The 24,464-nt window shown below is 40.5% G+C and overlaps 1 protein-coding gene across 8 annotated transcripts in view; it reads left to right on the forward strand.

The window, feature by feature from the left end:
* LOC126922793 (talin-1) overlaps positions 1 to 24,464 on the forward strand; it is a 48,002-nt gene that overhangs the window by 19,602 nt on the left and 3,936 nt on the right. For 4 of the 8 annotated variants that reach the window (XM_050735654.1, XM_050735653.1, XM_050735655.1 and 1 more), the window contains 12 exons: positions 10,747 to 10,936; positions 11,468 to 11,869; positions 12,232 to 12,502; positions 12,852 to 13,355; positions 13,733 to 13,830; positions 14,651 to 14,739; positions 15,488 to 15,946; positions 16,216 to 16,251; positions 16,660 to 17,684; positions 18,078 to 19,980; positions 20,111 to 20,857; positions 23,695 to 24,333. In XM_050735654.1, coding sequence (XP_050591611.1) covers positions 10,798 to 10,936; positions 11,468 to 11,869; positions 12,232 to 12,502; positions 12,852 to 13,355; positions 13,733 to 13,830; positions 14,651 to 14,739; positions 15,488 to 15,946; positions 16,216 to 16,251; positions 16,660 to 17,684; positions 18,078 to 19,980; positions 20,111 to 20,857; positions 23,695 to 24,333 — 6,312 coding nt within the window. In that variant the 5' untranslated portion in view covers positions 10,747 to 10,797. Of the gene's footprint in view, positions 1 to 326; positions 880 to 10,746; positions 10,937 to 11,467; positions 11,870 to 12,231; positions 12,503 to 12,851; positions 13,356 to 13,732; positions 13,831 to 14,650; positions 14,740 to 15,056; positions 15,080 to 15,487; positions 15,947 to 16,215; positions 16,252 to 16,659; positions 17,685 to 18,077; positions 19,981 to 20,110; positions 20,858 to 22,010; positions 23,165 to 23,694; positions 24,334 to 24,464 lie in introns of those variants that run through there. The other 4 variants (XM_050735657.1, XM_050735659.1, XM_050735660.1 and 1 more) reach the window with 4 other exon arrangements.

The following is a 24,464-nucleotide window of genomic DNA, read 5'->3' on the forward strand; positions in this document are numbered from 1 at the left end:
GAATCTAGCGTTCCGAATATTCTAACTGACCGTTTCCATACCGCAGAAACGGCCACTTCCTGTCTCTGATTCTCACGAGTGCCCGACGAAAACAGAGAATTTGTTCCAGCTCGCACGTTGTTCGAATTTTCCACGGCTGGTTTACGGGGGTGTGTTACTGGGGCAATAGTGCGCAGAAGCTCCGAGCATCCCCGGTGTGAATTCGCCAGCACCCTCCTGTCGTCTCCTTTCCCCCACCCAGGCCTTATTTACTTCCCCTTGTCCCTACCCCCCCCTCTCCTATGGCTCGAGGGGTGGTTTCCCAACAATCCTCTCGGTCACATTCGAGTCCCAGCCGAGACCGCGACGCATTCAGTTTCCGATCGTCGGTCTAACGACACAACGTGTTAGTTCTGCTCGTGATTCCATCGAACAATTCGGACCACGCGCGTGTCTTTTAATCGGTTCGTTCGATTTGGCCGGTGGTTCGCGATGACTCGTTCATTCGTCGGTCGATCGTCGACGTTGAAACGTTGTGCCGGTTTTTGTGAACGCTTTTCGCCCCAGATGGATCGTCGACTTTGACGCGACCGAATGACGAAATACGTAGCGCGTTGTTGTCTCCGTTCGAAAGCGAGTCGATGACGCGATGCTTCGAGGGTGTTTACAGCCGCGTGTGATGGTGCAGATGGTGCGACTGATGTTGGATTTTGCATACAGGCAGGCTTCTAGATTCTCTATTGGTCACGTTTATTTAGCTAGCTTTGCATTTATTTCGAGGATGATATTGGAACATCATTTTTGAAATTTAACGTGATATTTTTGTGGGAAAGTTCGTGCCAATATGGACATCAGTTCAAACACCGGTTTCGTGAGTGTTGTATAACAATATACATATAGGTTAGTTGGAATTTTCCCAAGCTTTCGCTTGCTTCTATCTACTTGCTTTTCTTTGGATTTATTTTTAAGTTTGATTTAACAAATTTATTCTTGCAGTAAATTAATTTTTACATTTTTATGGTTCTCGTACTTTCTTGTACTTTCATACTTATATTACGCCATGTATTATCATGTATACGAAATGACCCGCGATTAGAGTAAATAGATTCTGACATTAAGAGGTTAAATGAGAATCTCGAGTATACGTGAACCCTTTACGAGGTAGCCTAAATATATCGCGTGTAATTTCTATTCATGAAGGAATAAAACACTTTACCTTCTAGTTTAGGAATATTTTAAGCACGAAATATCACTATATAATAATAAAATAGTTCAGTTACGATAGAGGTATTTAAGAGGATTTTACATCATAGATACACCGTTAGAGATTAATGATAATTGTTCTGAGGTACGTCTTTATTATCCGTTGAATGATTTATTAATGGGAACCTCGATCGAACGATAAGCTTTCTATTTGCAATTCGTAACTGGGACAGGCCATATCTCTTTTTCAGTTGGAAATAGGAAAAAGTGACGACAAAAAAAGTTGAATGGTTTAACGAGGTCTAACTTTCTATAATCGTACTTTTTTCGCTAGTCCGGTGGTGCAGCTGCAAAGTGCAATTGCATTCGTCGCTCTAACAGAACCATGCCACTTTTTGCATAAATCGATTGCCTTTATCATCCGATGTTTCAAATTCTTCTTCCCAACTTTTCTTTTCTTTTTAAAAATAAGACAAAGATAAAAAGTGGGATATCGATTATCGGATCTTTTTGCAAATGAAATATTTTATTATTTCTTTTAAAAACACGTTAATCCAATAAAATACACGATACTATTAGAATACGTCGAAGATAGGGGAATTAGAAATACCGAAGTTGATGGATGGGACGATACCAAATGTGTCGAAGTACTGTTCGTTGCATCGTTCATTGTTCGTCATACTTGTATACGAAGACGCATAGTCATAGTTCGTGCGTTATGTGCTGGTATAGCTTCATGCTGGTCACATGGTATGAAACGTATTCAATCTTGCGGAAGAACATTGTCAAAACGGATAGATAACGAAAGTTCCGTAGTTGCAACATCTCGTAAAGCATCTAGCTTTTTGCACTTTTTCTCGATTACATAATCACATTTCTTAATTACATCTATACAACATTAAGCTATTTTAAAATATATATGTATGCCCTTTGTAACGAAAGTTAAGGCGTCGATTATATCTCAGATCTTGTTTTACTATTTTACTTCTTTTTTCCTATATTCAAAGCCTATTCCAGTTACTTACTTATTCCCACTTGAATGCATAGATGAAATTTAAAAGATGAATACGCGATACTCGATAGAGTCCAAGGTAGTGGATTAAAATTTGGGTACATAATTACATAGAAGAGGATACACCTCATCGATTTTAATGATCTTCAGATTTGTCGTTAAGGTCAACATTCTTCAAGGTATCGAAGATATTCGTAAAAATACCTACTTTTGCTATTTTTTATCTTGGTGTAGATTAGGTTGGATGATATTATAGGTATGTTGGTGTCGCGATGGGTTCATACGTCTCATCTTTCGATTTGGAACCACAGGGAGATAAGAAAGGAACTCGGCTTAGCTATGCGAGAGCCACGAATATACATACGTATAATATCATCATGTCCGTACATAAAGGTAATCCGAACCTAACTCACATTAAGATAAAAAGTAGCAAAAGTATGAATACCTGGGAAGCTAAAGCCGAGTCGTGGTTATACGTATAGAAGAAAAGTTCTCTCGATAACATATTTTTGAAAATCATTGGAATGGGCGAAGAGGAGTACCCTCTTCTATGTAATTACCCCAAATGTAAGTTATCATCGAACATAGTCTACTGTTTGATTAGAATCGACCGAATAGATTTGCTTACTAATTACGCAAACAAATTCTACAAACGTTTCCGGCACGATATCGAAACAATCTCGATGAATGTTCCGGATTATCAGACTCGTAAATAATCGGTCCTCCATTGGAAAAAACGCGCGATGTAATTTAACACAAAACGAGACAATCTTTCTATTTACATGCCTTGTAAAGAATTCCCCGTTTTTGATCGTCCGCTTTATTCAAGTCGATCGTCGATCGAGACTACGTTAGGACGATGACAGCGATAAATACGCGAATGGCGTATACGAATCGAACGATGATTATATTTAGCAGGCGGCTGTCATCGCGGGACGCGTGGAATTGAATCGAATATTACAAAGATCCGTCCGATAGAGGTCGAATTGCTCTTTTACCCCTCCTCTCTCTCTCTCTCTTTCTCTTTTTTCCCTTTTCTATCGTTTTAGCGAACGTGCCAGAATTTCCAGGTGGTTTTTCACGATAGTGTGAGAGAGAGAAAGGGCGAGATAAAGAGGACACAGCGGAGAATAGACGTGAATCCGTGCTGCAGCTTCGCAGGGATAGTTAATTATCTTTACACGAGGAGCCTGCACCGGAAACGAAGACAGTCAACGTCCACGTCAGCCGACATTCCACGATCCTGGGTATCAGAGGAGTAGCCCAATTTCCAATTAGATACCTTGAATGCTGTGTAGTTGCTACTGCTGCGCCATTCGCGAAATTCAGTCGCACCGATCGTCGAGGTAGATAATCGGGATTCTTGATCATCCGTGACACATGGATGCCTCGTGGCTGGGAACCTTCACGTGCTTTGGTTGGCAAGGGAAACAGGGTTTGCAAAGAACGTCGATAGACTCGTTATTATCCAAGTCTACGTTATACACAAAAATTTATTCGTAATAATTAATAATTATCTACTCTGCCTGACTGACTCCTTAATGGCATTTCTAACTGTAACATCGCGAAGCTTTAGTCTTGGAAGGGTTAATGGGTGAAATTGGCTACATATAGAATCGAATTTAAGCGAAAGGGTTGAACTTCCCTTTGAGGGAGCGAAAGGACAATGAAGTCGAATATTCGCTGTTAACGTAACGACGTTAAATTGATACGTAATGCCGCGATTAAAGTATATGCCACGTTGCATTTGAATTGCTGCAAACTGAAAGTAAATTTCGCTTTGATCGCGTTCATTTACACGAATACATCTGTAAATAACTAAAAAATGTTAATCTCCGGTATTTACCGGAATGTGCTTTCTTACCGGAAATAACTGGAATCATTCGTATTCGAAATAATTTAGTTATTTATATTTTCTCCAGTTTATTTTAATTTATCTTTCTTTCTGTTAGTATTTTTAACGATGGTAGGTACCTGCCGCTTTGCCTAAAGTTAGGCTTCCATTCGACGTTAGAAAGAGGAAATAAAAAAAATGAAAGTAAGAGGTCGATGAGAATTTTACCCGACGAAAGAGTTGGGGAGAGAAAGAAGTAAGTCCAACCGTTTCAAAGACGTCTGGAAGTTTCTAAAAAAAGAAAAAAAAAAAAAAAAAGAAACAGTAGGGCGTCGATTTTCCCCGGGGTGTAAGTTAATAAGTCATTCGAACAGCTCGTAACAGAGTTGGTAGTTACGGTCGAGGTCGTTCTTCACCAACTCCTGACGGGACGTGCAAAGGAAAACTATGCCATTGGACATTGTTGCGGAATCAATATTTGCCCAGATGAAATTGTCTCGATATTGCGCTGATGGATTATTTGTAAAAGTACAACGCCATTATTAATAAAATACAGCAAGAAATAAAATAAACTTTAGAAGTATATCGGTATGTGAATTTCGAGTTACAGACACGTAATTGAAATATAGGTATCTTTCCTACGTTCAGCCAAAATCGTTGCAGAAATTTTTCAAACGTCTCGAGAAGTTTCCGAAACAATTTCGAAGTTGAACGAGAATCGTGCATAAATTGATTTGATGTCAGTGTGCCGCTGGTCGCGTCACGAAACGTTGCGACGAGTTGGTTCGTGACGAAGGGTGCCGAGGACGCGATAAAAGGGGATAGTCTGAACCACGTGGCTCGATAGGTGACACGAGGGTGGCAATGGGTGGGATAGCTTTGGAAAAAGACGAAGCTCACGAAGTGACGATGGAGTTAAAAAAGCTGACGATGCTTGGTTCCGACGCTCGAAGATGGGCGAAAATAGAGCGTTGCAAGTAGAACGCGGTGTCGATCGAAAGTAAATGGCCGTAAGTGGTTGCGCAATCTCGATGGTTTTTGATCGAGGAGAAAAGCGAAACAATCTTCCTTGTTTCTTCCGCGAACTTCCGCGGGTGGCGGAACTGCACTTTCCGTTACTCGGTTTTGCGCTTCGTGTCGCGACATCGTTCCTCGATCCTTGGTTTCGCATCGATATTGCTTCCCACGTGCTTCGAGGTCCGCTTTGATAGATGCCTAATAAATTCAGAGCTTTCCACTGCGAAAATTATTCTGCGAATTTTGGTAGAGGTTTTACTCGATTTTTCCCGCGTTCGTGTGATCGAACGTTAACATTATTAAATCCATCGATGGTGGATACAGGAAATAAATCGTACGAAATAAATTGTCGTGTTTTTGTATCGATAGAGATAGAAATTAACGAAGTTTCGCAGATTATGTACATCGTTATGTCAGCTATGGGAATCAAAGGCTTATACATCGCTACACCTCTCCCCATGGATCCCAGCCAATACCGCGTACAGACGAGGCGAGTGAGTTCGGTTAAGAGCACTTCGCTGAAGTCCCCCGCGCTAGTTAGTGCTAAACAGAGGGAGAACATTGTGACTCTATATTGGTTTTTGATCCATCCGAAATTAGTAGCAATTCCCATCTAACCGTGCCGATCGATATATACTTATCAATCTTATTCTTATTCGATCTTATCGCTCTATTCTACTCGCAAAAGATTTATGTAATTCCGCATTTATCGAACAAATCCGCTTATGTTCTAAACTCGTCGATACAAAAATACAACATGTAAACGATCGAAAAATTACATGGAAATCCAAACTTACTGTCGTCCACGTTCATCGATTAACTAACTGGTCATCGTTCCGAAATATATGAACGTATTCTGTTAGTCGTTTCGAACGAAGTCAATGAAGAAAAGCCGAGCTTAAACAAGCGAAGTTAAGCGAAAGATTATTTTTCATGCTCGTTGTATCAACAGCGGGGTACCACGTGATTGGCACGTATGCCAGGATCCATTAAGAGAACCGAACTCCTGATTACCGAATCTTGTAGAGCGTGCATAATCGTGTCTTCGTTACCTCGTAGCAATCGACGGACCCTCAATTAGTTGCCGTCAAGCGTCATCACCGTGGAAAGACACTGACGTCTAAATTTAGAGACTGCGATCGATCCACTTTCGGTTAACACGCGGATCGTATTGCTTCCTATTTATTTTCTCCTTGTTTCCCTTCTCTCTTGATCGTTGTCAGCCTCGATACCCATTGCCATCCATATCCAGCTTATAAGCGTTCTGCGCTAACGGACTCGTTTCGTGATTCGAAAGCAAGTCGTTGCTCTGATTGACTTGCAATTTTATCGGGCTTTCGTTATTATCATTGCGCATAGCATTGGAATCTTTGCTAATTTTTAATAAATCGCTAGTTTCTTTGTTCGCTTACGGACAAAAATCCCACCGACCTACTCCTTAAACGACGAAACGACGCGTTTCAGCCTATGAAGAATTTTTTGCAAGCTGGCTGTAAAATATTCATTCGTAAGGTCGTTTGGGTAGAACCGTGACCGTTTCACACGGTCTACTTAAAAGTCTCGAAGCTCGCTTGGTAGAATTTTTGGGTTATATACCGACGCTAAAAGTGTGCAACACGAAATGCAGAAAGTTTGGAAGCTTCAAAAGTAGATATTCGCGCGATATATGTATGTATTACTGTATCACAGATTTTTAGAGCGTGGAAGATTCTTTTTGGTATCTAACGTACAAAGAAATTCAGACATACGTAAAATAACATGCGTAATAGCTTTTGATACGAAGGTCGAAACGTTCAAAGAACGATTCGAACGACGTTGGAGCGCATCGCAGTTGCATAGTTGCACTCATACGGTTGACCTAATTACAGGTAATGAGGTCATTCCTCTAAATACATTCCATGGAAATTGGGAAGTGACGTATCGCGGTCGAGCGAGTAACTTTGTAAACGACGAATCGGATCTCTTGCAAAATTTCGATTGTTTCATATAGATGTATCGTTCGAGCTCTCTTTCCTTTTGAGCCAAAAAACGTTCGATCGAAAAAGAACGAGATTCTTAAATACTTCAGAGACCAATTTTTACCGATTTGAGAAACATTCAGCGAAATATCTTGCTTTTGTTCTTACTTACGACTCTCGTGAATACCGAACGACTGAACTCGTTTAAAGATAACGTTAAACGAAATTATTAGTCAAGCAATTGTACAGTATCATTGCATACATTATTAGGCGGCTGTTTTAAAGCGAACTCGAGACAAAGTTTCGTGGAAACTTGCACGATTATCAAAGCAGATTCGTTGCTGGTGTAATACCGACAGTTTATTCATCGCTCGAATCATTTTTAACCACCCACTTCTAAATTCAACAACGTTTATTCGTTTACGTTTAGTAATAATATCAATTCATACTCTAGTTTACCTGGAAAATGACGTTACGGTGGATTTTACGTTATTGAATTTAGTTAGTTGTTCCTTTCTTTTTGGTATAAATGCGTAAAATTATTCAAAGTCATTCTTCAGAGAATTTTTAACACGAATTCGGAGTTGAACTCCTTGGCTATAATTTGATTCCATTTACAACGGTTAACGGACTGGAGAAGTAGCTATAAAACAAGATCATGTTCCAAGTTCTGAGATACCGTTGAATAAAGAGGCGCTGAGAATTATAATATTTCCTTGGAAATGTTTTCCACTTTGATGTTAATTGCAGCCGCTGTCGTGAATTTGAACACGACGTCCTTCTTTTTGCTTACATTAGAACTGATCGTATCTAACTATATGAAAACGCGTAAAAATCGAAAACGATAAAATTGGGCGAAAGCAGAGGTTCGAGATAGTGACACGGATGAATGTGAAAATAATGTAACGAAATGGACGAAAAATAGGGATGGAATGAAAGTGGGAGAAGAGGGAAGAGCTAGAGAAATAAAAATGCCGATGAGAGATTTGCATGCGAAAGAGTAATATAGAAATTGGAAAAAGCGTAGAACCAAAAAGGGTTGGTAATAAAACGGCAATAGTAGTGACAAAGAAGAAACTAGCAAGCAGGAAAGCGAGGATAATAAGAGGAGATAAAGCATGAAAGAGAAACGAATCAAAAAGTGAAAAAGGAATGAGAGCATCGTTGAAAGCCGATAAAGAGATAACAAAGAAAGCGCTGCGCCGAGAATAGTAGAAAACGAGACACCGGAGAGACAATAACGCCAACGATCTAACTAAAACCGAGGGAAAAAGTAGAGGAAGAAATAAAGATAAGAAACAAAGGAGCAAATAAGAAAGCGAAGAAAAAGAAACGAAATAAGAGGACAAGAACGGAAAATTAGATTCACGGGAAAGAGGAAAGAAATAACGAAACGGGAAAGAAAAGAGGAAGAATGTATAAAAGTTGTACAGTGATAGGTGTAAAGATAGAAATACGGTAACCGAGGAGGAAAAGAGTAAACAAGAGAGGCCGATGTACAGTGGCGAAGTAAGGAAAATGGAGAAGAGAAAATGAAAAGAGAGAGGAACAGGGGGGCGAGAGTCGAGGGGATGGACTCGTAAGAAGGGATGGTCTGGGATGGTTGTGCTTGAGTTTGACACAGTCAGAGACCGGCGTTGCCTGGCAACCTCTAAGGGTGGAAGTTCACATTGGCGTAGGGTGTACTTGCAACGAATTTATGCGCATGGACCACCCCCCTGCTCTGCCATCGAGATGGATATAAAAAAAAAGAAGTCGAGTAAACGAACGAAACAGCCTATAATTGGCGGCCTCTGCTCGTTTAGATCCTGATAATATACCGTGTGTCGCGATAGTCTACGGACAATGCGTTCTTCTTTCAGAAATTCTCGATTCACGGTTCTAAACAGAATATCGTAATTTCTCGTTTATTTTATAAGCTTTGAATCTTTGAGATTTTCGTATCTTACGTCTGGGGTGAACTTTAGGAAGATTTTTAGAAAAATGTCCTCTTCTTAGGAAGTTGATGGAATCAATGTAGAATTCAGGATATGCAGAATGTCCCTTCTTGCTATTAAATTCCTAGATCTATTAGTTTTTGTTAGTAGAGTTCTCGGTCTGCGGGAAGTAGCCTTACGTTCCCTTACGTTGGGCCCAACTATTTCATCATGACGGAACTTCGTAATTAATCAACTTTCCAATTAACATAACCAAGACTGTCGACGGTCTTTTCATTCTCGTGTGAAATATTTTTCATAGAGGCATAGAAATTTTCTTTCAGTCAAGAATGCAATATTCGACAAAATGGAATTTTACATTAGGAAATTTCCGCTAAAATATCGAGACATAAAATGTGGCCAACTTTTATTCATTTTTTAATCTATTTATTTCAACGTTTCTGACAATTAAATTGGACGATTAAAAGGGTTCTCAGCAAGGAGCGTAAAGTATCGAAGTCTGTTTCATCAATGTGATTTATTCGACAAATGTACGGGGATTATTGGTAATTTGTTGATGCAAACAGAGCATGGCGGGTGGTATTTCTCTCCATGGGGAGTAGATGAGAAAGATTCGTATCCTGGAATCGATTTAATTAGCCCGGAGCCGGTGACAATTTATTTTTATTAGCCGAATACCGTGACGTGGGGTGGGTTCTACGCCCGTGCTGGATCCCACACTGCACCCTGTGGCAAATTCTATGGCAAATGTACCATACCTCGGTAGATCAATATATAGACAGAAGTCCCACGGTTGCTTCCTCTTTCATACGATAGCGGGACATTTTTAATCCGTTGCTCTGTTAGGTTTCCCAGAAAACCGATACAAAACGATGGAACGCAGGGCTTGAAAATTTCTCTCTCTCTCTCTCTCTCTCTTATCTTCTTCTTATTCAGCAATCAGCTGCAAAAGATACTTTTCCATACTCGTAAATATGAATACTCTTTCGATCGATTGACATCGTCGAATGTAAGTAGGTAATTAAACGGTAATATCCCAGTCAAGAGTTATTTTATTTTTATCATAATTTGATATATTTAGTTGTTTCGTTTCCAACAGAAGTAGTGAATTTAACGATTTCTTGAAGCAATTATAAAGCGAAGGATTAAGTTACTCTTCGTAAATCGACCTAGTTGTACATCCAAATTGTCTCATCATTCGCGATTATTACATTGGAACTCTTCGGTGTAAAAAGGGGAAATTAACGAGAGAGAGAGAGAGAAAATATATTCGCGTACAACAAGCAAGAACTATCCGTTGTTTTATGATAATGTGCAATTACGCGAATGGTTAGAACGGTGACCCGCGAGCAAGCACAATGCTCGCCCTCTTGCAACTTGTTGCACTTGATTCGGTAAACTAGAAATCGCATATTCCCGTAGTACTTTATGTTCTTCGTAATACCGTGAATCGTTCGACGATCAAGCGCTGCATGTTTCTTGTTTAATACTAGTTCCAGTAATTGCGAACAAACACGACAGACGTGCATCTACCGGATCAATGTACTTTGTCTTTCAACGTTAGCTGTATCATTAGAACCACAAAAACTCGACAGAATGACGAATTCTTTTCATTTTACAATTGAATCGAAATTGCAACCGATATAAGAAGAAGATATAAGAACCTGTTTCCAACAGGGCTAAAAATTGCATTTCTGTTTATTTCAAGTGAACGACTTGCGTCGTTTATATATTCGAAGAAAAGAAAGAGAAAAAAGTAGAAGATAGAAATCATGCTAACTAATCGACTTTATTTTTGTGTTTCAGTCGTGTGATTCCGGTGGTTTTCGCGCACACAGATCATCCGAGGCAGCCGCAATGGCCACCCTATCCTTGCGTATCTCCATCCCGGAGAAAAACGCCACGAAGATGATGCAATTCGACCCGAGCACATCCATTTACGACGCTTGCCGTATTATCAGAGAGAAACTCGCTGAAGCGGGTAACATGGGCCAACGTAAGCTCCTACTTGCACCTGCAATATCCTACGATGCTGTACTAACGAACAAACGAATTTGCATTTAGCTCTTCCCTTCTGTCCTCTTTATTTTTTCGACGATATTCTTTACGTATGGATGTTAGCGTTAACGACAAAATTGCTGACTAAGAAAAACGATTTTTATCAAGTTAATCGCGTCGAAGATTCTGTCTTTTCCACAAACAGCCCTCGCAATTCTACTTGGCTGTCTCTATCGCTTGTCGCGAGAAACTGCTCCTACAATTCTCAAACTTTGCCAAAAAATAAAACACCTAACCCACTAAACCGCCAACTTCTTAATCTCTATTAGCCAGTTCGAGGCACAAACCCACGAAAATCCTTCCGGAATCCCTAGCAAATAGTCGAGGAACTAAATTCTAAATAGAAACAAAGGAAAACTCAATAACGAAGGGAAAAAGCTCGTCTAAAAGCTAACGAGTCCGGGAGAATTCCATGCATAACCGTGTAGCACGATGATAATGACCGCGCGTTTTCCTCTTGCATCGACAGCGAAGGACTACGGATTATTCCTTGCCGACGAGGATGTGAAGAAGGGGGTTTGGCTAGAGCCGGGCCGGAATCTCGATTATTACATTCTGAGGAACGGCGATCTTCTCGAGTACCGGCGTAAACTGCGGACCCTTCGAGTGCGCATGTTGGATGGAACGCTGAAGACGTTGTTGGTGGATGACAGTCAGCCCGTCGCCAATCTCATGGTAGTAATTTGTACGAAGATAGGCATCACGAACCACGATGAGTACTCGTTGGTGCGCGAGCTGGCCGACGAGGAGACTGAGAACCAGAAGCCGGGTAATTTCGGCACCCTCACGCTCAAGAGGAGAAAAGAGGAGAAAGGCGAGCGGGACGCGAAGATGGATCAGTTAAGGAAGAAGCTTAAAACCGACGACGAAGGTGAGCAGCGAGCCTCGATCTAGCCGCGATAAAAATTCGGACTTATTAAACTTACGGAAACGAGGAATTTAATGTTTGTGGAGAAACGCGTGAAAAGAAAGTGTTGTACGAGCGACCGGGTATTTCGTTGTTGCCGATGCGTTCGTAGACGTTGACGTCTTTTTTAATAGCAGAACTATCCTACTTTAGTGGTGATATAGACGGCAACCTTAGTTTGATCCTCTCATACATGCGAAAAATATAATCTTCGCGCAATGAGAATTAAGGTTAAATATATATATTTTCTTTTTGGTAAAGATTTCCAATCAATCTACAAATCATAGATTTTCATGGCGTGATGAAATGTCATTTTGTTCTTCCAGTAAACTGGATAGATCCCAGTAAGACTTTACGGGAGCAAGGAATAGACGAGTCAGAAACGGTGCTGCTGCGGAGAAAGTTCTTCTTCTCAGATCAAAATATCGACAGTCGAGATCCGGTGCAATTATCTCTTTTGTACGTTCAAGCAAGAGACGCAATTCTAGATGGCACGCATCCGGTTACTCAGGAAAAAGCTTGTATTTTCGCTGGAATACAATGCCAGATCCAGTTCGGTGATCACAAGGAAGACAAGCACAAGCCAGGCTTTCTCGAGTAAGCTTTCTCAGATAAGAAATATTGATTTCTTCCGTTTCCACTTATTGCGATATTTTTAACAATAACTGTACGAGAAATCTGATGCAATTAGGATAAGAACATCGGTACAGTAAACAACGCGAAAAGATTCAGAATTGCAAAGATGAATTTTTCTTTTTCTTTCTTTAAATAAATGACAACATTTTTGAGCTATTTTTGTTCAATTTTTGAACGACGATACTTGGAGAAATAATATTACGCGCCTGTTCAACAATCTATTACTTCATTCGTGTAAAAGGTTACAAAAATTCTGTAGAAGATCCTTCGAAATAATACCTAATCAAGATTTTTCAATCTTATCCCGTAGCCTCAAGGAATTTTTGCCGCAGTCCTACTTGAAGGTGAAGGGTATCGAGAAGAAAATTTTTGCAGAGCACAAGAAGCACATCGGTCTCTCAGAACTGGACGCCAAAGTGTTGTATACGAAAACGGCAAGATCTTTGAGTACTTACGGCGTCACGTTCTTCTTGGTGAAAGAGAAAATGAAGGGAAAGAACAAATTGGTGCCTCGTTTGCTCGGCGTCACCAAAGACTCCGTCTTGCGACTCGATGAAAAAACGAAAGAAATCTTAAAAACTTGGCCGTTGACTACCGTCCGACGTTGGGGAGCCTCTCCGAACACGTTCACGCTCGACTTTGGCGATTATTCTGACCAATATTACAGCGTACAGACTACAGAAGCGGAACAGATACTTCAGCTAATCTCTGGCTATATCGATATCATTCTTAAGAAGCAAAAAGCTAAAGATCACTTTGGTATCGAAGGAGACGAAGGCTCAACGATGGTTGAAGATAGTGTATCGCCATTGAAGTAAGTATTACAACATACGTATTAATTTTTAATACAAGTACTAATTCCGTTGAATGAAACGACGATGGATTGTTTATTAGGGGAATTATCGAAGCTGATAGGTCAAGACTCACTTTGCCAATCTCGATTATCCAATATCGTTTATTGAATATCGATTTTTCGTAGCGAAGAGAGACGCGGCGGTTTCTTTTTTTTTTTGTGTGTGTCTTTTCTTCTTTTTGTTATCGTGGATGACAAAGTGATATTGTGGAAGAGTTTTTGAACAAAAAGCAAAGAAGTTATATGGAAGCGAAAAATAGAGAGAAATATTTGAAGTAAATTTCCTGACTATGTTGGATGTGTATTGTTTCCAGTAAACACGCGGTATGTTTTTACAGAGCAACGATCATGCAACACGAAACGAGCAACGTCGGCAAAGGAAACGTGGAAGCTGTGTCAGTCGCCATACCTGCGGTTATGAGAACCGGTGCAGACGGTAAGAATTTTCAGAAATTTTTCCTAATTTCGTGAACCTTAAAATCAGTGTCTCGTATCATCCCTAAACTTTAAAATATATTAATACGCAATTCCGTTTTATCGAAGAAGCTGAGAGAAAAATATGTATTAAGATTTCATGAATAATCTTCAACGAATCAGAAACAGGACACTGTATTTTGGCGCGATTATCCAACGATTTATACGATGCCAAATAATACGTCGTACCTTGCGCGCTAGCCTAAGAAACTGATTTTTGCTCCAAAGAAAATTATTTCTATTTAAAGTCAGTTGGTTATTTGGAAGCTGTAAAGAAGTAAATTTTATCGTACTGTTTATTCAGCTATTTTCTATACATAAATAGATAGACCAGTTATCGAAAAATGTACACATGTCGTGTGGCTTCGATTAAACTCTGTTCTTCCCAAACTGTCAAAGCGGTGAGAAAAGATGCAGAAGCTCTAGAAGTCTTTGCACGAATGTCTCCACGGTCTTTTACAATAATTTTGTATATATCTATACATTTTTGTATTTTTATTTAGTCATTCGTTATTCTTTGGATGATTTCCTTTTTGTATAATTGTTTTGTACATACCTATACATTTTTTAAAAGTCGCATTTTCATTTTTTTAAATCTTGGACCCTTTATTTTGTATGTACTAAACGAAATATTTGACGCTTATTCGTGAGAAATGCTCTTGCTTCGCAATTCATGGAGCAGATCTGTTTGCGTATTCAAGCTTCCCTATCGGATGATCAATCGATCCCGTGGATCGATCTCTGTAAATATCATTCGGATAGTTGCATGATACGGTTTGTAGGGGCTCGACCATATGGGACCGGGCACATGGGCGGTGCTCAATACACGACTGTCAGCGGCCAGGTGAACATCGCTCACGCTCCACCGATGGTAAGATTTATCAAAGGAATAAGCTCCTGCTCACGTTGAATTTTCAATGTTTCCTGACCGAAATTAAAATATATTCAAGATTATTCCTGTCCATATCTCTCTATATAAATTTTCTGTAGAATAACACTGATCATTCGCTTGAGCGAGAGCTGTTGAACTGCTTTGTTATGGCATTAGTTAGTAGTACCATTATTGTATGGATCGCAGCGAATATCAACGGTATATTTAAGTTCAACATCAATATAATAAAACAATTTCGTTGCATACCGAAGCAATTGCGTAAAACTAATTGACGGTTAAATTTGTTTTCATGCTAGGCGCCTTCTATTGCGGACACAGAGTAGGTACTCGATGATAAAACTTTTTGTTATATGTGATTGGCATTTAAGTAAATTTCTGTTACGTCGTTCCAATTCTTAATTTCATTAAGTTTCATTTTCGTGACTAAAATATATTAAACTTCACGGAGATATAAAAGTACTTGGATTGAATTTACCTAGTTTATTGGTGAATTCTGTATCGTAAGAATTTTTATTCAACATATGCATTCTTTATTTGTACACCCGTCATTGAGGAACGATTATTTAGTAGTAATCAATTTGAATGGGCAATTTGAAGGCGTGAAAAGATTCGCTGAGAAGACGGAGCGCCTTCAAATCACCTCGATCAGGATACGTCGGTACAACACGCATCCGTCCGTTTATCCATCGACCGATTCTTGAGTTAATGTAAGTCTAACCGCAACCAGGTGCAACAAACCAAGGTCACATCCGTCCTGTCCGAACCACAACGTGCCTTACTGTCGACTATCACCGCTGGTCACGAGGTGATCCACATCGCGGAGACGGAACTGTCCTGCAAGGCTCAGCTTCCAGAACTGGGCAACGATCCGGCCTCGTTGAAATGGATCGAACAGACGATCGATACGCACAAACAGAACGTTGGCTCTCAGATCGCGGCGATGAACGCCGCGACAGCTCAGGTGGTCACTTTGACATCCGGTCCAGCCGACGACGTGGATCACACAGCGGTAGGTGCAGCTATCACAACGATCGCAACCAATTTGCCGGAGATGACGAAAGGCGTCAGAATGATCGCCGCCCTGATGGATGACGACTCTTCGGGAGACAAACTGCTGGATGCAGCAAGGAAGCTGTGCTCCGCCTTCTCCGACTTGCTCAAAGCTACCGAACCTGAAACTAAAGAGGTATGGTATTCTTGGTATTCTTGTGAAAAATGCTGGGATATTCGTATGGATTTCTTTGATATTAGGAAAAATGTATTAACTCTTAACTACGAGTACGTAGTATCATTGACTCGTACGTGATCACAATTTGGATTAGATTCGCGGAGATTTTACAGCAGATTTTAAAGTATTTAACAGCGGCGGAAACTATTATACATTAATAATAACTTTCGATGTCCGATTCATTAATTTTGAAGATTTTTTATCTTAAACTCTACCTTTTTGTGCAGCCTTCCTACGTAGCGCTTTCTTCCTCCGAACGATACGTAAGCACAAATATCAGAGAAAGTTATAGAATGTTGCAAATTATTACGGTTCTCACTTTTCTTTACATTCGTTAAATATTCTTATATACGTGGTTTATTTAAAATGTTACGCACAGTGTTAACTTGCAGCTTTTTCGGGATACTTTGACATAATTTGATGAATTTTTTCATTGCAAGCAATGCAAATTAGTTTTTCTTTCATTTAGGATGAAAATGAACAAAATGTTTCTTTTTTCTTATGTTGAGTGAACGAATAACTTGGTAACAAGATAGATGCTAAAGCCATTTCACCAAAGAATAGAAAATAATTTATTCGTGACTATTTTGCCTGCGATTTACTTTGTCTTTTTCACCGATATACTTAATATCGCTTAATATCTTTATTTATTAAACTTTAACTTACTCCAGCCGAGACAGAACTTGCTGAACGCCGCATCCCGCGTTGGCGAGGCATCTCACCAGGTGTTGACAACGATAGGAGAGGAAAATGACTCGAATCGAGAACTCCAGGACATGCTATTGGCACTAGCTAAGGCCGTAGCCAATTCAACTGCCGCTCTGGTGCTCAAAGCAAAGAATATCGCAGCCACTTGTGAGGATTCAGCGACTCAAAATCGTGTAATCTCAGCCGCCACCCAGTGCGCATTGGCCACATCGCAATTAGTTGCCTGTGCAAAGGTCGTAGCTCCAACTTTGCACTCTCCAGCTTGTCAGACGCAGCTGATGAACGCAGTTCGTGAAGTGACAAAGGCGGTCGAAGGTCTCTTGGAAGTCTGCAATGAAACCTGTAGCGACGAGACTCTTCTGAAGGAGCTAAATGCCGCTGCCACTGAAGTTAAAACGCGAGCCAGGGAAGCATGCGGCGGTCTGGAATTAGATGCAGCCGAAGAATTGATAAACAGTTTGAAAGACGAGTTAAGAGAGTTCTACAATGCCGTGGAAGCTGCTTCTCTAAGACCTTTACCCGACGAGACACCAGAGTCCACTGCTCTCCGACTAGGTGCTACCTCGAAAAACGTCGGATTCGCTATGGCTCAGCTTCTATCCGCTGCTAAGCAAGGAAATGAGAATTACACTGGAAGCGCAGCTCGAAAGACAGCGTCTGCCCTTAAAGATTTAACTTATGCTGTTCGCGGAGTGGCTGCTACTTCGCATCAACCTGATACGCAAAAGAAAATCTTGACGACTGCCGATGATGTTATTCTAAAGTCGTTGAGACTGGTCAAAGAAGCTCGAAGAGCTCTGAAGAACGCTGATAGTGTAGAGAACGAAGCTAATCTGGCTGCAGTTGCCAAGGATGTATCGAATGCGCTGAATAAATGTGTGTCTTGCTTACCTGGACAAAGAGACGTAGACGATGCAATTAAAAATATCGAAGATATGACTCAGGTCCTCAGCATGAACGAGTTCCCACAAACCAATAAGAGTTATGGGTATGTATATCTCTTTTCACTGATAAGAGGCTTGTTATCAAATGGCACACTGATATTTACCTTTTCATTTGCCTCATTTTACTTACTGCTTATTATTCATTGACACACTTTGAATCTTTCGAGATAACGACCAACGATAAATTGTCATAGCGTTAAGCATTTAGCATACTAAAGATGTATGTAACTTTAAATTTTATGCTGAATATAAAATAAAATATTATATGTGAACAACGTAAAATGCTACATTTCATCGTACTTACGCATTGCTTATACATGTATTATAGTTTCTTTGTTAATTTAAATAATAATCGTATAATATTATTTATAAGAACTAAGGTTATGCTCCAAATTTTTACTTCATTATCATGCAGGCAACCAATCGTTTCTTTACAGACAATTGCAAAGCGATCTAAACAACGCAGCTGCGAATTTGAACGATGCTTCTTCAAACGTGGTGTCGTCAGTACGCTCTCCAGTGCAGTTAGCTAATTCTTCCAAACAATTCACCAACGCTTTTGGAGATCTGTTGGGTGTCGGCATGGAAATGGCCGGTCAAACAGCTATCGAGACTCGAAGTCAGATGGTGGTTTCTTTGAAAAACGTCAGCATGACATCCAGCAAGCTTCTGGGTACTGCTAAATCCGTAGCAGCCGATCCGGGTGCTCCAAACGCGAAGAATCAATTATCGGCAGCTGCACGAGCCGTCACAGATTCCATCAACTATCTCGTCGATGTCTGTACCTCGGCTGCGCCTGGACAAAACGAGTGTGACAACGCTATCAGAAACATCCAATCGATGAGATCGCTCCTCGATAATCCTAGCCAACCAATCTCTGACGCGAGCTACTTCGAATGTCTAGAAACCGTGATGGAGAAGAGCAAGAGCCTTGGCGACGGAATGACGGGCATAGCTAACCACGCAAAGAAATCAGAGCACGAACAATTCTCGGTGGCAGTTAGAGGGGTCTCTTTGTCGATCTGCGGACTGATAGAAGCAGCAGCTCAGGCTGCTTATCTAGCTGGTGTAAGCGATCCAACATCGGTGGCTGGAAAACCAGGTTTGCTAGACCAAGCTCAGTTCCTCAGAGCTGCACAGGCCATTCATACCGGCTGTCAAAGTCTTGGAAATCCTACAAGTACCGAACAACAAGTCCTTTCAGCTGCTACCATGATAGCAAAGTATACGAGTGCTCTCTGCAATGCTTGTCGCGAAGCATCGAACAAAACCAGCAATCCTGTTGCCAAACGTCACTTCGTTCAGTCAGCCAAGGATGTTGCAAATTCCACATCAGTCCTGGTAAAAGAAATCAAGGCGCTGGATCAGAATTATTCTGAGGCTAACAAGGCAAAGTGTGCAGAGGCTACCAGGCCACTTTTGGAAGCAGTTGACAACCTGTGTACGTTTGCTGGATCTCCAGAATTCGCTAGTCAGCCTGCCAAGATATCCGTCACAGCTAGAGCTGCCCAAGAGCCAATAACTAGCGCCGGTAAAGCTATTATCGATGGTTCTTGCGCGATGGTGCGAGCCGCCAAGAGTCTCGCTGTCAGTCCAAAAGACCCTCCAACTTGGCAATTATTGGCAAATCATAGCAAAAGCGTGAGTGATTCGATCAAGTCTCTAGTTGCTTCCATCCGCGACAAAGCACCTGGACAGAAGGAATGCGACGTTGCGATCGAGAAACTATCAGCTAGAATTCGAGAACTAAATGCCGCGTCTTTCAGTGCTGTTTCACAGGCACTGGTTTCACGAAAAGAGAATACGATGCAAGGATTCACGGATCAGATGGAGACCAGTGCTAGCGAGTTACGAGAAAAATTGGAACCTCTTCGAACAGCTGCCAAATACGAGGCTGAAAACGTAGGACATGCCGTCAATCAGATTGCTTTGTACTGCGAGCCTCTAGTTTCTGGTGCTATCGGTGCTGCTTCAAACATGGTGCACTCGAAACAACAGATAGTGCTATTGGATCAGACGAAAACCGTCACCGAGTCTGCTCTACAGCTTGTCTGCGTGACAAAAGAATCTGGTGGTAATCCGAAGGCAGTTAATCTGCACACTGAAGTTGACGAGACAGTGGAATCCATGAAAGATGCGCTGCAGGAATTACAAAACACTTTGGAGACAATTTCGACATCTTATGGAATTGTTACTGGGCTAATTGACGCTATTTCTCGAGCCATGGTTAGATTGGAAGATCACAGAATGTCTACGATCGATACAGTGGATTCCTACGTGGATTATCAAACGAGAATGGTGGAAGCTGCTAAGGAGATCGCTCGGCTGGCGCAGGAAATGGTAAGGAATAGTTATAATATTTTGTTGGTATTAGGAATCTAGTGACATCTAGTTAAAGGAAAGAAATGATTAGTACGAAGATGATTAACGTATCATACGTTTAATTTATCTCAATCTTTATACATTTCAGTCAACAAAATCTAGCACCGACGTAGCCAGACTAAGTCCTCTTATAGTGGATATCTCCCACAAGTACACTCAGTTAGCCCGCGATACGTCCGGCGCTTCAGCGGCCGCATCTAACGCTGACGTGTCTGCGAGACTTCGCGCAAGCGTCCAAGAGCTTGGCAAAGCCTGCGTAGACATCGTTAGAGCTGCAGGAACCTGTCAAATGTCACCAGGCGACGCTTACACTCAACGAGAAGTCGCAGAGCACAGCAAGATAGTCACGGAAAAGGTATCTCAGGTGTTAGCTGCGCTTCAGGCTGGTTCTAGGGGTACTCAAGCTTGTATCAACGCTGCAAGTACCGTGTCAGGCATTATCGGTGACCTGGACACCACGATCATGTTCGCCACTGCCGGAACCTTGCACGCGGAAAACGAAGGCGACACTTTTGCCGATCATCGAGAGAACATCTTGAAGACAGCCAAGGCTCTCGTTGAAGATACGAAAACTCTAGTAGCTGGAGCAGCCTCGTCTCAAGAGCAATTGGCAGTTGCAGCGCAAAATGCAGTGTCGACTATCGTTCAACTTGCCGAAGTGGTTAAATACGGGGCTGCCAGCTTGGGCAGTCAGAATCCCGAGGCTCAAGTAATGCTAATAAACGCGGTAAAAGATGTGGCTTCTGCACTCGGCGACTTGATACACGCCACTAAAGCAGCCAGTGGCAAACCTATCAACGACCCCAGCATGGCACATTTAAAGGACTCTGCCAAGGTAAGGTGAATCGTTCCTATTCTTGTTGCCTTGTTCGTAATTACGTCGGCGTTTTGCCGATGGTCGAGGGATTTCCTCTTATTGTTAGTAGCTTGATATTAACTTTGTCTTGGAGAGACGCTTGAGTTGGAGAGGTAATGGTAACGTTTATAACAGAATGGCAGCGTCTAGGATACATCAGGAAGTAGAGCTTTATGAAGGATACGTGTATGCGACTAATAAGATGTGACTAAATGATGTTCGATCTTGATTTCCCAATTAGTATAAAATCAGATATTTCAAATTGAAACGAATCATAAATATTATATGTATTTCGAGCTATTGGACCCGCAGAATTTTATATTTCTATGGAAATTTTCACAAAAATTATTCAAAGTATACATGGAAGTAGTGAATCTCCTTTTTATCAGTGTTGATTTAGAACGCACGACTCGAGTAATAATTTCAGGTGTTAAAGAAGTCTAAGTTGGGAAACGCTTGATTAAACGATATTAACCGCAGCAGGAATCGCTTTAATTGGAGGACAAGTCGAAGCAGGATACGCGAAATATCATTATGACGGACCTAACAGCACTTTGTTGTTATTTTACTCGTTAACATACTAAATTTGATCTTCACGCTTAACATCACGAACCAATTTCCCGTTATTTTGTGGGTGGACTTTAATCGATATACATTTCCATTTCACCTCTAACCGACTAAAAAGAGAGAAAGATAGAAAAAATACGAAAAGGTACTAGAGTAAATCGAAAATATGTAATTGTCAATGATGTCACTCACTAGGTATTCGGTAAAACGGTCTCGATCGAAGATTCATTGTTAAAAACTATTAAAGTCCACCTTGCACTTTCCTACATCGTTCGATGTTCCATTTTTTCGTGTGTGTGAGACACTATACACTCGATCTTTATGTTCCCTGGATGGAAAGTGTGTAGAATCGCTGAGCGAGGCAGTACCGATTTTTCCTTCAACCACAGAGAGAATATATTCTTATCCGGCTTTATCTTTTTTTTCTTTTTTTTTTTTCTTTGGCTTGTTGACGATGAGATTTACATTTACGCGATGAAAAGTAGCGAAACATTTTCTCTCATGAACTTGGTGGACTTTAATTGTGAGCTTTCATTGACGATTTTGGTCTGGCCGATCCGGATAGGTGTTAGAACAGCAGCTACACCAGCAGCTGATGCCTTTGAGTGACGTCGGTGGCTCGGAGTCCGAATGGTTCGTGTCCGATCAAGAGGAGGAGCTGATACGTCTGCTCTCAGCCTCAGAGAGCGAACAACCGTCTCAGAGAACTTCCGATTTGCTGTTACTCATGTAGCCGAAGCATTGATTTTTACACATATTTCGTTCGGTTCTCGATGAACCTGATGTTTACCCTTTTGGTACATTATCATATCGGAGTCAGAAAGAAAAATTTTAATCACGCCTGTAACCACGTATCTTCGTATAAACAGACAAAAGCGAAAACAATTGATAATATTTCACTATACAGTACCGAAAGGGTGGAAACAAGACTCGTTATTCTTTTTACACTCTTTTTACAAAAAAAAGAAAAAAAAATGAATATCTCAAAAAATTCCAACAGGACAATATTAACAAATATTTCCTAAATACTAATTCACTGCGAAGAGAACTTGGTGACGAATTTCTCGACAAATTTGCATTTTACAGTTCTCCTTCTCTTCAAGTATTTATTTTCGAGTTACTATACATCGAAGCATTTATAGCATTATATGATACTAATTAATATAATATTAAGAAATAGTAACACGTGATGCGCTTCTTTGCTACGTTTTTAGTTCACATGCATTCGTATTGTAGATATTCTTGCTCTGCAAACAATTGTATCGTGTTTCAGTTGAGTTACTATTATACTTTGTAACATACATCATCATTTCTTTATACATTTTTTCTCTCTATATTTTTTTTTTTTTTTGTAATAAAGAAATAAATCATCAAATTTCTATTACGCTACTACATCCTTCACACGAATATCTTAATTCATCCGTGGAGAGAAATTTTTTTTAAAACAAAGCAACTTTTAGGTACGTACATTCTACTTGCAAACGTGTGTGCATTAATGATTAATAGCACCGTGCTTTAATGCTTCGTCGACTAATCGAAGATTAATATATTATTTAAAAGAGTTTGTTAAAGAGAATATGATGATAATAACATTTCTAAGCAGATTTCTTTTCGTTATTTCTAACGATATTCAAATTTTGGACGTAATGATTTTCTGTTTTTAATGATAATTAATAAGACGTACGAAATAAATGCGAATAAAGTGAAATACCTAGAAAATATGGTCAAATATTATTAACGATCTTGCGATGGATATCGGAGAGATAAAATAAGTTGTCGGAAAGGAAATTAGTTTTATGCGTGTCTTATTTTCTAATATCATTTTACAGCAATTGATTGAATATCTTTTCAAATATTTTATCTAGAGTCTAGTTATAGCATTAGAAATTGACTAACAATATTTAAAGAAAAAATGTTAACTTTTCTCAAGGTTCTTGTGCAGCAGAACATATCATCGCCATCATTTTATTCAAAACACAAGTGATAACAATTGCATTAACACCGTAACATATTTTCTATTTCATTCGCAGTGCAATAATCTAAAAATCACGTAATTGACAACTTAATGCGCGGTAATATTCGATAAAAGGGAAAGAAATAACGATGAAAATTATATGATTTTTAGATATCCATTCATTAATAATTCTTACATCCATTTTCAACGATGAGTACGAAGAAACAGTACCCAGATTGTCGCATGTAGTACCGAATGGAACATGTAATAATTTGCTTTATCTTTTCGTCTTCAGGTGATGGTAACCAACGTGACGTCCCTGCTGAAGACAGTGAAAGCTGTCGAAGATGAGCACACTCGTGGCACCAGGGCTCTGGAATCGACCATCGAGGCGATAGCTCAAGAGATACGCGCCTTGAACACTCCAGAGACGCAGAAGATCAACGTGACACCCGAAGATCTGGTTCGATGCACTAAGAGTATCACCACTTCAACCGCCAAAGCTGTAGCTGCTGGAAATAGTTGTAAACAGGATGACATAATTGCGGCTGCAAACATGGGACGAAAGGCTATCAGCGACATGCTGACCATTTGTAAAGGAGCAGCATATAATTGCGCAGAAACAGCTGAATTGAGAGAAAGAACTCTTCAGGCTGGTCACGACGTCGCTCTTAATTATAGGGAATTGTTGCAAGCTATATTACAAATATCTTCAAGATCTGGTGATGCAAAACACACTTTGCCACCCATTAGTAGAAAGATCGCTCAGAGCGTTACCGAATTGGTGGCTGTGGCTGAATTGCTGAAGGGCACCGACTGGGTGGACCCTGATGATCCGACGGTCATTGCAGAAAATGAGTTACTAGGTGCTGCAGCCAGTATCGACGCTGCCGCGAAGAAGCTTGCTAGCTTGAGACCTCGGAGAAGCATACAGGTGAGTCTTTCGGATCATTGTCATAGCGGCAATGATTTCTTTGCATTTGCTCGTAGATCTCGTCTCAGACCAGTAAAAATTTGTCTTATTATTAGCTGTAAAACAATAGAAATAACCCATGACGTTAAATG

The sequence above is a fragment of the Bombus affinis genome, chromosome 12, assembly GCF_024516045.1.
Source record: "Bombus affinis isolate iyBomAffi1 chromosome 12, iyBomAffi1.2, whole genome shotgun sequence".
Taxonomy (NCBI): domain Eukaryota; kingdom Metazoa; phylum Arthropoda; class Insecta; order Hymenoptera; family Apidae; genus Bombus; species Bombus affinis.